General features: G+C 44.8%; 1 protein-coding gene across 1 annotated transcript; it reads right to left on the bottom strand.

Annotated features, from left to right (window-relative positions):
- Window positions 1-11012: 11012 nt before the first annotated feature.
- On the bottom strand, window positions 11013-12656 carry LOC127343831 (mannan endo-1,4-beta-mannosidase 2). Its single transcript, XM_051370023.2, has 4 exons — window positions 11980-12656; window positions 11722-11844; window positions 11378-11592; window positions 11013-11280 (listed from the first exon to the last, which is right to left on the bottom strand). The coding sequence occupies exons 1-4, from the start codon at window positions 12583-12585 to the stop codon at window positions 11013-11015; spliced, it is 1212 nt and encodes a 403-aa protein (XP_051225983.1). The 5' UTR covers window positions 12586-12656.
- Between the last annotated feature and the right edge of the window lie 217 nt (window positions 12657-12873).

Below are 12873 nucleotides of genomic sequence, written 5' to 3'. Positions count from 1 at the left end.
GTTATTCCGGTTTTCTTTTTTTTTTCAGTTTTTCTGTTTCGTTTTTCTATCAGATTTTTCGTTTTTTGACCGATTTTCTACATTTATTATTTTATTATTATTTCAAAAAAGTTAAATATTTTAAAAAATGATCAGATTCGAAAATTATTCATATTTGAAAATAGTTCAAATTTTGAAAATTGATAGAATATTTAGATTCAAAAATTGTTGAAATTCAAAAAAATCTTCAGATTCATTTTTTCCGAATTTCGAAAAATCTTGAATTTCAAAAATTAATCAAAAAATTTAGATTAAAAAATTTCTGACATTCGAAAATAGTTCAAATTTTAAAAAAATCAGATTCCAAATCTATCAAAATTTGAAAATTGTTCAAAATCTCATATTCCAAAAAATAGAAATGAAAAAGCAGATAAAAAAAAAAGAGAAAAGGCAATGGGCTGGCCCAGCACCCCCGCTTGGGGTGTGCGGCGTGTTCTCCGTGTCGACCTGGTTGGCGTATAATGTCTCCCCGCTTCTGTAGCCTTTGTTTGTTCAAAAATAAATGTGCGCATCAAATGACCCAGATCATGCAGCTAGGCCCTTGTTAGATTATTACTTTGGAAAGAAATGAAAAACTAGGGGAACTCATTTATTAAGAAAAAAGAAGTAACATATGTTGCTAAGCTGGTTGAGATAGAAACCAAGCGCACTGCCTCCACTCAGACCTAGTGTCACCTCCGTCTTCTCCCGTTCTCCCTTCTCTAAACGGCCTCATCACTGTCGGGAGCGGTGATGACTTGATCGATGCCTGAAGTTTTTACTAGAAGTATAGTGCTTTCAATAGATTAGATCAAAGTTTCATTATCCGTCCTTTTTTACCGCCTCAATGGATATGGCACCGTCTACAATAAGAGCATCTCCAGTCGTATCCTCCAAACCGTCCCCCAAATGGCATTGGATTGAGCGTTTGGGGGACGTGTTTTGTTCATGCCGCGTTTGGGGGACGTCGCTCCCCAGCCGCGTCCCCCAAACACCGCCCCCAAACACTAATTTTTTTTATTTCAATAAAGAGAAGAAATATTTCACAAACTAATACATAATTGGGTACATGGTTTACACGAAGACATAATTTGGAACATGTTTTTCCATAAACTAATACATAGTTTGAACCATGGTTGACACAAATATAAAATATTGCAAAAAAAACTAAACCAAACTAGGCTGGGCATCGAAGGTTTCGTGTGTTCGCTGTCAAGAAAGAACACTCGAGGACACACCCAGTCACCCAAACTGGAAAATCCAGCTGGTGAGGGTGCCCCTGTTGGTTCTTCCGAGGAAGAACAACCAGAAACCTTCGTGCATATATTCGCTGCAAAGAAACAACACTCTTCAGTCGTCGTCATCGTCGGTGTTGTCGCCGTGCTAGTTCCGACGGCAACGCGTCTCATCGAACACCTTGACGCTCATGTCCCTATCGCCAAAGTACGAGAACAGGAGGACGAAGCCGGCTTCGAGGCGGTGGTAGCACGCGGACTTCTCCCAGTCGATGTGGAGGTACATCTTGCCGCGCGCGTCGTAGATCACGTCGACGATCCACCGGCAGCAGCCATCCTCCCGCAGATGCAGTGAGCGCGGGCGCTCGTCGCCGGCGACGTAGTCGGCAAAGGAGTCCGGCAGCCTCTGGATGTCATGCGTGTCGCCCTTGAGAGCGACGATGAACTCGAACAACACGGCCCGCTCCTCCTCCTACATGTCCGACAATGAGGATGACACCGGCGTCGCAGGCGACGGTGAGCGTGTAGCTCTGCCGCGGCCACGACCACGGCCGCGAGCTCGGCCTGCGCCTCTACCAGCCATGGCGTCGACTCTTGAGATGGTGGCGGCTAGGGTTGGGGAGAGAGGCGCTAGGGTTTGTGTGTGAGAGGGACGATGAGAGGCGGCCATTTTTATAGGCCGGAGGGAGGCGGGGAGCGGTGGCGCTCATTAACGCCGGCACGCAGAGCTAGGCGCGAAGAGACGCTTCACTGCGCCTCTGCGGGAACTGCACGGTCGCTGCGCGCCAATAACTTCCCTCGCGAGGTAGGCAACAGTTAGGTTAAAATTCAATGTGCCGCTGACGGGTCAGCCCCGCCACTCCCCGCCTCGCTTTTCGGTGTGTCCGGCGTCCCCGGTGCGTCCCCTGTGGGGCGGGGACAGCCTCGGGGCGCCGGAAACCGTATCGGGGCGCGTCGGACAAAAAACAGCTTTGGGGATGCGGCTAGAAACTTTTTTTTGTCCAGCGTGCCCCAAATCGCTTTGGGGGACGGTTTGGAGGACGCGACTGGAGATGCTCTAAGTGACATTCGGCCCTTCGTTCGACAACGATACATTTTTTCCAAACATTAATGGTGGTGTTTAAAGATTAAAATTCTCTAGCAATGAGCCTTCAGATCTTGCTTCGATAGATCGATTTTAGATATTTCTCATCGTTACCCTAAGGAGGTTTGTCCTTGCAATATTTTTCCCAACTGTGATAAGGGTGACTTGTAATCTTTGCTCCCAACAACATCAACCAGGGTGTTCCGGATTTTTTTTCTCTAGTGTACTTGTTGGTACTCTTTGTCATGTTGATAATACTACTTTAATGGATAAATGCGTGCACGTAGCCTAAGCATTGCGGTTTAAATTAAATTATAGAACAACATTCATTTGTGTGTGCAAGTCTGTGGTTTGGTACTATTTTTCTTTAGGTGCTTTCAAAGAAAGTACAGGACAGTGCCGTAAGAATAATGGGTGTACAGAGTAGACTGAAAGTCACAGTTTTACTTATGTCTACTAATTCACTTGATGTTTATTGCTCTATATGTGAACTGGACATAGACATACAAGGTTTTGCCAAAAATAATTGGTGTACATTTGTACGCCCATGTACTAATCTCCCTCCGTCCATGGTACAGAATTGTGTTATGGAAGAAGAAAAAGTTTAAACACCTTAATAATTTGCTCGTTTATGTTGGAACTTGTTCTATAATTGCTGGGACAACTTATGTACCATGTACAAGTTCTAATATAAATAAATGTGGTACTGATTGTCCAAAAATATAATTTGTTAAACCTGTAGGCTACATACCCAAATAAAACAAACGGATTTGGTAATTCTCATCTAGTTGAGAATTCACTTAGTGCTTAGTCAAGTCCAAAATCAATAGTTCAACATCGTGATTGAAGCATCTTATGAGTTGCAAGTTTAGTTTCAACTAAGATTTTGGGTTGCAATTTTGGTTGCAACTAGGATTTTCAATTGCAAAATGAATTGCAGCCGAGATTTTTTTCAGTTGCAAGTTGGACCGCTACTAAGATTTTTAAATCGATTGAAACGAACAAAATGGTTTACTTAGTACAAAAAAATTAAACAGTTAAAAACAATTCATATACTGCATAAACTCTGGATGAGAATTAGAGACACCCTAAAAAAGTTGTAATCTCTTGGGAAAAGATGACTCAAATGTTTTGTTACAACAGCGGTTCCATGACCTCGCCTCCAATTTGATACGTACAACGAGCATCGTGTACATAGAGATCTTGTCACGGGGTAGCCATGGACAACATCGAGCCACCAAGATTTAACATCCTCGAAAGCATCCCACCCCGAGGCTCAAAGGAGTGAAGGACAAGCCAATATTTAACGATGTATCGAATTCTAGTGGCATAGCAACATTTGAGGGGATGGCGAGCCGCCGAGTTGGAAAATCTATTGCAAGAATAGTGGAATTGCTACAGTAATTAGGCTAACGATGTTATTGAAGGTGGTACACCGTCCAAAAATGGTTTTGGATGATGAGCCACGAGAAAAACTTACCCTGTAGGGTGCCCAATCTTTTTGAACATTGATATTCATATTCATATCCGTACGTGTTAGACCAACAAATTGTGCCTTCTAAACATAGGCTAAAGAATATGATCCCTAAAGGGTGAGCTACAAAATAATTGAATCACGGGTATCATCATTTAGATGGACTTGCGAAGTGAAGTACCAAAGAGACACAAACTTCTAGAGATGATGAATAGAAAGTCCACTGTTGCACCCTGAAGAGCGGCGCGAAGCATACTCCCTCTGTTCCGAAACAAGTGTCATGGATTTAGCTAGATTCACGTGTATCTATATGTTTTGATATTATAAATAATAAAAATTGCAGTGGGTTTTACCCACTGTTTTACCTCAAAAAAGAGTGTATCTATATACTAAAAATCATAAGAAACATGTAAACCTAGAAAAATCTAAAGCACTTATTTTAGATTGGAAGAAGTAGTTTGGAGATGGATGAGACAATGATCTCAGACCAATGGGCGAACTTCAGATGCCCCATTTCCATGATCTGTTGATCACATTGATGTCCTTTCCTGTTCAGCTTGCTGCCCTCATCCTCACGGCACGACACACTTCGTCGCCGATCTGGATGTAGTCTGTTCGGATTTTTGGCAGCATCCGTACTTTTCATTTTCTCGACACGACCTTTCATAATCATAGAGGCAATGCAACGACCTGGTAGTACAAGGACCAGCCGTGCCTCATATGGTGCTCCTTCTCGCTATTGTGTTGTTATGTTGTTTCTTTGTGATCAGAAGTGGCGTCGTGCTTATTGGCACCAATCAAACATCTGAATATTTAGATCAGGCAGGGACGAGTCCAATACTGTAGTATGTACACAAGTCATTACACCTAGTGTATGCATTAATGCCAAGATTTAAAATAGCGTGTTATTTCATCAAAATAGCGTTCCTATAGCGTATTTGAGAGTTGGCGCTAAGTTTTTAGAAATATGCTCGCTACGAAGCTAATCAGCTTTTATCTGCCCTAAACCACGCTATATGTGGTAGCGTATAGCGTCCCTATTTTCTTCTAATGTAAAACCAACAACGCATCATTTGAACGCTCCATGAGTCAAGTACAAGTGTCCAATACGGTCCATGAGTCAAGTCCAAGTGTCCAATACGCATATGTTCTAACCTGGACCAAATCCTAGACTTCAAGTACGACAGTTCCTAACCAACCGTCCAAGTGTCCAATACGCTACACCACTCCATTGGTTTCTTGTTTATCGTGATGATGAGCTACAATCTGCAGGTTCTTCCTCTGAATTACAAGATAATAGCATTCAATATAGTTCATCTGAATAAGTACTTTCTTCTATGTTGTTACCCTGTAGCTCTTGATGTTATACTGCACTATCTTGAAAATAGTGTTTTTCATTATTGAATATGGTTATGAATTTATGCCTCACATTTTTGTTTATGCCAAGGATTTGGTTCTTGTAGACAATTGGAGAACTACTTTAAACCATGTGGTTACATGTATTCTCCTAAGAACAAAATTTTAGCTGCTGAAATCCTTAATATTTCTCTTCTTTTTCTAAAACTCTATTTTAAATATAGCATGATATAACTTGTCTGACATCTAGAGAGGGGCCTCGTAAAATGAAATAGTTCGATATTTTAAACCTTGATTAATGCATGCTGGGTTTGGAATATCTGTTGTGTTAGCAATCTATAATAACTAAATAGGAGCAACCCTTTAGGTTAATCTCTCAACATCAGCAGCCTAAGAAGTCTGCCTCATCAGCAAATAACATGCCATTTCATTCAATTATTTTAGCGATTTTGCTATGTCTCAGTCAACTGAGATTTTCTTAAGTCTAAGTCACTTACAAAAATGTGCTTTGAGTTGACAGAAATGTGCAATTGCACTTTTCTGACAGAAATGTGCAACTGAACCGAGTTGCACTTTTCTTTAAACTGTAGTTGCACTTTTATGATTTGACTGAGACTTAAGAAAATCTCAGTCAACTGAGACATAGGCACACCCTTATTTTAGAGATAGTCACCCAAAAAAAAGTTCATCTATTAGGGATAATCACCACATCTTTTCGCCTTCCCACTATATCTACCATGTTAAATTGTCTGATTCCCTTCCCTGTTCGCCTTCCCCACACTATTTGCAAAAGAAATCGAGATGGATTTCGCCTCCGCATTTGTGTATATATATCCCAAAATTGGTCCTCATTATCTATTCCACCTCCTCACAAACCATCATTGTCTCCCATGACAAGGCTTCCTACCTATGCTCCCTCCAAGGAATGATTATTTTGCCAAATTATTGATCACAAGATACATGTATTCATGTGCTATGCTGCCGCATGTAGTAAGGAAATTTAGATTCCAGACTTCCAATAAAATCCATTAGGTAAGGTTAACTGTATATAGTTTGGTCTGGTTTTCAAGAGTGGTCAGGCCTGATATCAGTTTTGTTCCTGCTAGGATTGGTGTTCAGTGCCGAAGCCACACTTGAGCTGTGTAGTCAAATGACTACACAGTTTTTCAACAATACAAGCTAAATGTGTGCAAAAAATAATTAGAAATTAAATACATGTATTTGACTACACAACATTAAGCTGACAACACTGTGTTGTTGTCCTGACTCCGCCACTATTGGTGCTGCAAGTGGAAGGTGGTCGACTGGGATGATTATCAAGAGAATCAAATGAACTTTGGGTGACGCCCAGGCTGCAACTATTGAACCCAATTTTCATATTCTACTAACAATGTAATTGGTGATCATTGAGATATAGTATTTCCTTTGTTTGTTTGATGACAATGTAATTGGTGATTCATGTGCATATACATGTTTTATACTAAATTTTTTATTGTCAAGTTGAGTTTGTGCTTATGTCAATGTGATCTGACCTGCCAATACCGTGCCGAAGCACATGCACACTGAGCAAAGATCTGAAGTTGCTCTACTTCCACGCAGTACATGCCTCTCCTTTTCTTATTCTTAGAGCATCTCTAGTGGATGGTGTAAAATTAGACGTGTATATCTCCATATACACATCCATATACACCTTGCTAAATTTTACACCTCCTAATTTTTCAGTGGAACGTGTATAGTAGGACGTGTATATTCTCCATCCTATATTTTACTAGTATTTTTGTAACTACCAATTTACCAATTGGACTAGCTCTTCAACATATGTACTACAAACAGATCCTTAATTCTTACAAATAAGTCCCTGATCGAAAATAAACAAAAGCAATTAGACCCCCAATCGTTCACGTTCCAGCTAGCTAGCTCTATCTCCAATTCTCCATTCGCGTCGCCAGCAGGCGGACGCGGATGCGGCCGGCGGCCAGCAGCGACCTGCGGGAGGGCGGCGGCGGACGCGGAGGCCTGCATGAGGGCGACCTGCCGCGACCGGCGCGGACGCGGCGGCGGCCAGCAGCGGCGGCCGGGAGACGCCGATTCCGGCGGACGGCGGTCTATTCCGGCGACCTTCTGATGGGCTCCGGACGGGGGCGGGAGCGACCGGTTGCACGCCCACGAGCGTGGCCAGGACGTGCTTATTTCCACGTCCAGTAGCGTCGTGGATGGACGTGGATGGTTAGCACGGCCGGATACACGTTCCGCTGGAGAGCAATTTTAGGTCTCAAACGTGTATATTTGCTTTACACGGCCGGATACACCATCCACTAGAGATGCTCTTACAGACATATAAATATCTCTTGATGCAGAAATAACACTATTTGAGGGAGTGAGCATTTGGTGCACATGAGCAGCACCAGTGCTCTCAGTTTTTTAAATATTAAAAAATTATGTATCCATGTTTAAAAATCATCACATTTATTCCATAAATACACATATATGTTCCGAATACTTGTGAGAAGTTTCGCTAGAAGTTGCATTGTATTTTGAGCTACAGGAAAAAAACAAATTTGTGGGTACGTATAGGGACGTATATTTGTTAGAAATTTGTCTTTTTTGTATAGCTCAAAATATAATATATTTTTCTCCAAAATTTTTACTGTATCTTCATAATATTTATATGTATGTAGGTATTTAATTTCAAATTTTTTGGAATTCAAATAATATGATTTTATAGCACCAGGTCATGTGCTAAAGACACTTTTCGTATTTGAGGACTATATATAATCGGCCTCTTCTGCCAATCGTCAACGACTTGAATATAGAAGGTCAGGGGCAGGTACAAGTACAACAACACAGCGAGCAAAATACGGAAACAGTGGGTCAGGTATGCAGATCTGCCTATCATATTGTAGCGAGATTTTTCTTTTTTATTTAGAGTGAATTCTGCCTTTTACCCCCTATTTATGCATTTCTTACACTAATTACCCTATTGACTATAAAATTATCTAGATTACGCATTCTACAATATTTGGATCGATGTTTTCTGGTGCGTATGCATTGGGCAAGGTGTGAGGCGATAACCGGCATTCAAAAGTATGTGTGCTAGGACAAGGAATGGAAAAAAAATGGACAAGAGGAGTCTAGACTTAATCGTCGACGATGCTCTCCGATTTTTACAAAATTTGTCACGCCACATCAACGAAACATGCATGTCCTGTCTAACAAAAACAAGGAAAATGCTAAACTTAGAAAAAAAATTGTATTTATGGTGTCCTAAATGCGATATTTTTGTAAAATTTCGCTAAATGGGGTAACATGTGTCACAAATATACAATTATAAGGTAAAAAGTGGAATTCACTCTTTTTTTTTATTTTTTCTCTCTTTTTGTTTGGATGTGTGCATCCTTTATGTCATTAAGGCATGATGTTGTTGCAGAGACTATGTGTAATTGGAATCTCCGCGATATTAATATATGCTCTATATCAAAAAATATTATACTAACAATGTAATTGGTGATCGTTGAGATATAGTATTTTCTTTGTTAACTTAATTGGTGATTCATGTGCATATACATGTTTTATACTCAACTTTTGTATTATACTAACCAAGCCTTTTTTTAAATATGCATTAGAATCTCAATGGGCCACAATCAGGATTATAGAAAAAATGGGACCGGCCGGTACATATTTATTAATTTCAGCCAGAAAATGCCTGGTCCGAGAGTGATGTATGTGTCATGTTCCTATGCAAAGTCTTGTTCTAAAATGTGCAATAATCATTTTCTTTCGAGAGAGCCACTATATATTGTGGCAACCAAAGAGTAAATACTTTTGTTTGATTCTCTTGTAATTGTTTCTTCCATTTCTTATGCTGCAAATTTGTTAATTGCGCTACCATGACATGTGGTGTCTTCTTTATGCATGGTGTCTCCCTATCTCACATCATCTCCAGTCGTGTCCCTTAAAACGCTCCCCAAACGGCATTGGATTAAACCGTTTAGGGGACGCTTCCGCTTCGTGTCGTTCTTAGAGCGCTTCTCTCTCCAGCCGCGTCCTCAAATGCGTCCCCCAAACTTTTTTTACATTACAATAACATTTTTTGTTTTTATTGCATTTTCATTTAAATAGACAACACGAACATTACGCAAACTAATACATAGTTTGGAATATGGTTCAAATATTGCAAAATTAGGAAACCTAACTAGTGTTGGCCTCGCAGATTTTGTGTGTTCGCTGCCAAGAAAGAACACTCTCTGTCACCCAAATTAGAAAATCCAGCTGGCTGCCCTGTTGTTGTTCTTCATTGCGCAGGAAGAACATACACAAACCTACACTAGTGGCTTTAATTGGCCGGCGGCCATCTTCGCTGCAAACAAAGAACACTCGCAATGTTCAATCATCGTCATCTTCGTCATCATTGTGGTAGTGCTAGCGGCAGGACGTGTCGTCGAACACCTTCACACTCATCTCCTCGTCGCCTTCGTAGCAGAATGTGAGCACGCATTCGGCTTGGAGGTCGTCGGAGCACGCGAAATTCTCCCAGTCGGTGTGGATGTACATCTCGCCACGCCCGTCGAAGAGCACGTCCACCAGCCACCAACAAAAGCTGCAGCCAACCTCCCACAGCTGCAGCGCGGCCGGCTCGTTGCCGGCGACGAACTCGGCGAACTTGTCTGACAGGCTCTGGATGCCAAGTGGGTCGCCATTGAGGACGACGATGAACTCAAACTCCCACTTCTCCTCGGAAGACGACAACGGTGCAAGCGACGATGACCGTGCAGGCGTTGCTGCTCCAGCACAGCCGTCGCGACCCGGTGGTGACCACGACCTCGACTAGCCATGGAGCGGCCCGCGACCTCGACTCCCTGAGAAGGTGGTGGCTAGGGTTGGGGATTGCGGCGCGAGGGTTTGTGTGAGGGTGATGCGCGAGCACTCCTTTTTATACGCCGGAAAGAGGCGAGTGAGCGGTGGCGCGCATTAATGCCGGCACGGAGAGCTAGGCGCAACGAGACGTGTCGATGCGCCCTCTGTGGAAACTGCACCATCGTTGTGCTCCATTTACTTTTGTCGAGAGGTAGGCGACGGTTGCGCTTTGTTCCGTGGGTCAATGACGTGTCGGTCCCGCCACTCCCCGCCTCGCTTTTCACTCTGTCCGGCGCGCCCGCAGCGTCTGCTGGGGAGCAGGGACCACCTCGGTACGCCAGGCACCGTATTAGTCTGAAAAAGCCCCTTTGAGGCGCGCGACTGGAGCAAGTTATATATCCGACACGCTCAAAAAACTTTAGGGGTTACGATTGGAGATGCTCTCGGTCCTCAAATACTTTTCCATCTATATTTATTTTATAACCTTAATTTACTAAATCTCTAAAGATGGTTAAGTTAACTTTTCCCAAGTTTCAGCAGCGCAGGGTATCGTCGAGTTGAGTTAGTGATTATGTCAATGTGATCTGACCTGCGAATACTCTGCCGAAGCACATGCACACTGAGCAAAGATCTAAAGGTGCTCCTTTCACGCAGTACATGGCTCTCTATTTCTTATGCTTATTACAGACATATAAATATTTCTTGATGCAGGAAAACACTATTTGAGGACTATATATAATCGGCCTCTTCTGCCACTCGACAATGACTTGAATATCAAAGGTCAAGGGCAGGTACAAGTACAACAACACAGCAAACAAAATACGGAAACAACGGGTCAGGTCTGCCGACGTCGGCGCCGAGCACACACAACCGGTGGCAGGCCGGCACATGCACCATGGATCTCTCTTTGGATCCGTTTCGTGTCGATATGGAGTTGGAGCACACACACACACAATCTCTGAATCTCACCGCAAACCCGCGTCAGAGAGAATCAGGCGCACACCGTGTCCTCCACGGCGAGCTGCCACACCATGGCGCCGGCACCGGCGCCGCCCCTCTGCGCCGACTCGTGCGCGATGTCGTACACCGCCTTGTAGAAGGCGTCGCGGTGGGACTGGTCGAAGCCCTTCACCAGGCGCGACAGCCCGAACTCCGTCAGCAGGACCGGCTTGTTCAGCTCCTTGTCGCCGTCCTCGAAGTGGGAGCTCACCCACTGCGCCACGAACTTGAGCTTCTCTTCCAGATTGGCCTTCTGCAGCCTGCGATTTTGATTCGTGTTCCACCATACTCTCTGTTAACTCAGTGCTTCTGATTGCCACTTCAGAGAGGGGAAATGTGTAGGTGATGGTAAATTACCAGTTGTCGGGGTAGAGATGGACGGAGGCGAAGTCGATGTCCGAGATCTTGGAGTTGCGAATGAAGTCCAGGCCGTAGTTGTTGAACCAATGCCCCGGATTGACGCTCAGCTTCTCCGGAGGGCTCGTCGGGCCGTAGAACCCCTCCGTGCCGACGGTCAGCAGATGCCTCCTGTCGATCGATTTCACGTACGACGCCATCTCCTCGATCCAGCGCTGCCTCCCATTACAACCAAATCAGAACTTGAGAACATTGTAGTATACATAATCCACCAAATCACAACCAGGCAAACAATCACAATTACAGACCAAATTCATACAAAGAATTGGACTTTTGGGACTCACCTGCAGAGTGTTACCAGACGGATCTGTGATGCATCTGGGCTCGTTCATCAGCTCCCACGCCAAGATGGTAGGGTCGTCCTTGTACAGCACCCCCGTCAAGTGGTTCTTCCTTGTGAGCAATGCCTGCACCAAAAGCGAAACATAATTATGCAACTTTAGCTACAGTCAAATTGCCACCGACACTTTTCTTTTGCGCCCATGGAGTGCAAGCAGATTCGTTTCGTTGAGCTTTGGGCTCGACGCTGCAACTGATTTTACCTTGATGTAGACTTTGAAGTAGTCGCGGATGGCGGGGTCGAAGAAGAAGGAGTCGTTGGAGGCGGTGAGGCCGACGCCTTCGTCCCACGCCCACTTCACGTACTGCGTCTTCCCGCCGTACGCCTCCAGGTTGTCGGCCAGGCTGAGGATGAGGCGCACGCCGTGCTGCCGGGCCTCCACCAGCACCCGGTCCAGCGCCTGGAACACGCGCTCGTCGAAGCGCCCCGGGGCGAGCTGGAGCGCGTTGTAGCCGCCGTCGTTGAAGGCCCAGGTGCGGCACACGGTGAGCCCCATCCCGGTGGCGGCGCGGAACATGCCGGACACGCGGTGCCGGCTCGACGTCTCCACGGACTGGGCCATGAGCCAGTACGAGTTCCACCCGTTGATGTAGAATGGCCGGTCCTCCAGGAACAGCTGCACGCCGCGCCGCTCCACGAAGGGGAGGGACGCGTCGTGGGGCTGAGGCTGGATCATGGAGCTGCGTGGGGACGGGAGGAGGCCCGGGAAGCGGAGGTTCACCTCGCCGAGGAGGGAGAAGTAGAACACTGCCGCCAGGGAGGCTAGCCCGAGGAAGTGGTACAGAAGCATGCTGTTGCACGCCGCCATTGTTGCCGGCGGGGTGTGCTATCCGGGGAGCTCACGGGTGCTGCTAGAGGAACGCCATCAGGAGTGGGGAATGGAGGCTCTACTTCTAGAATCTGGGAGTGGAGTGGCCCGTCAAGTGTGGAGTAGACTGTGGGAGGGGCTGTCACACTGCTACAGTAGTACTGGTAGCTCGCCTCGCTGGTACCCGAGGTAAACAGTTATTCTGCGATGAATGGGTAGAGTTGAATGTTACTAATCATGCAGTATACTTTGCTAATAGGACCTTAATCATGGAGTATATAATTAGCC

This window comes from Lolium perenne, chromosome 3 (assembly GCF_019359855.2).
Source record: "Lolium perenne isolate Kyuss_39 chromosome 3, Kyuss_2.0, whole genome shotgun sequence".
NCBI classification, from domain to species: domain Eukaryota; kingdom Viridiplantae; phylum Streptophyta; class Magnoliopsida; order Poales; family Poaceae; genus Lolium; species Lolium perenne.
Note: the sequence above shows the minus strand (reverse complement) of the source record. Positions and strands in the feature narration are given on the sequence as shown.

Excerpts from the sequence above, each read along its gene's own strand:
- LOC127343831 (XM_051370023.2), bottom strand. The coding sequence starts at position 12,585 with ATGGCGGCGTGCAACAGCATGCTTCTGTACCACTTCCTCGGGCTAGCC. Across the intron at positions 11,845-11,979 it reads ACTTCAAAGTCTACATCAAG|GCATTGCTCACAAGGAAGAA; the intron begins GTAAAATCAGTT and ends CTTTTGGTGCAG. Across the intron at positions 11,593-11,721 it reads CGTCTGGTAACACTCTGCAG|CGCTGGATCGAGGAGATGGC; the intron begins GTGAGTCCCAAA and ends AATGGGAGGCAG.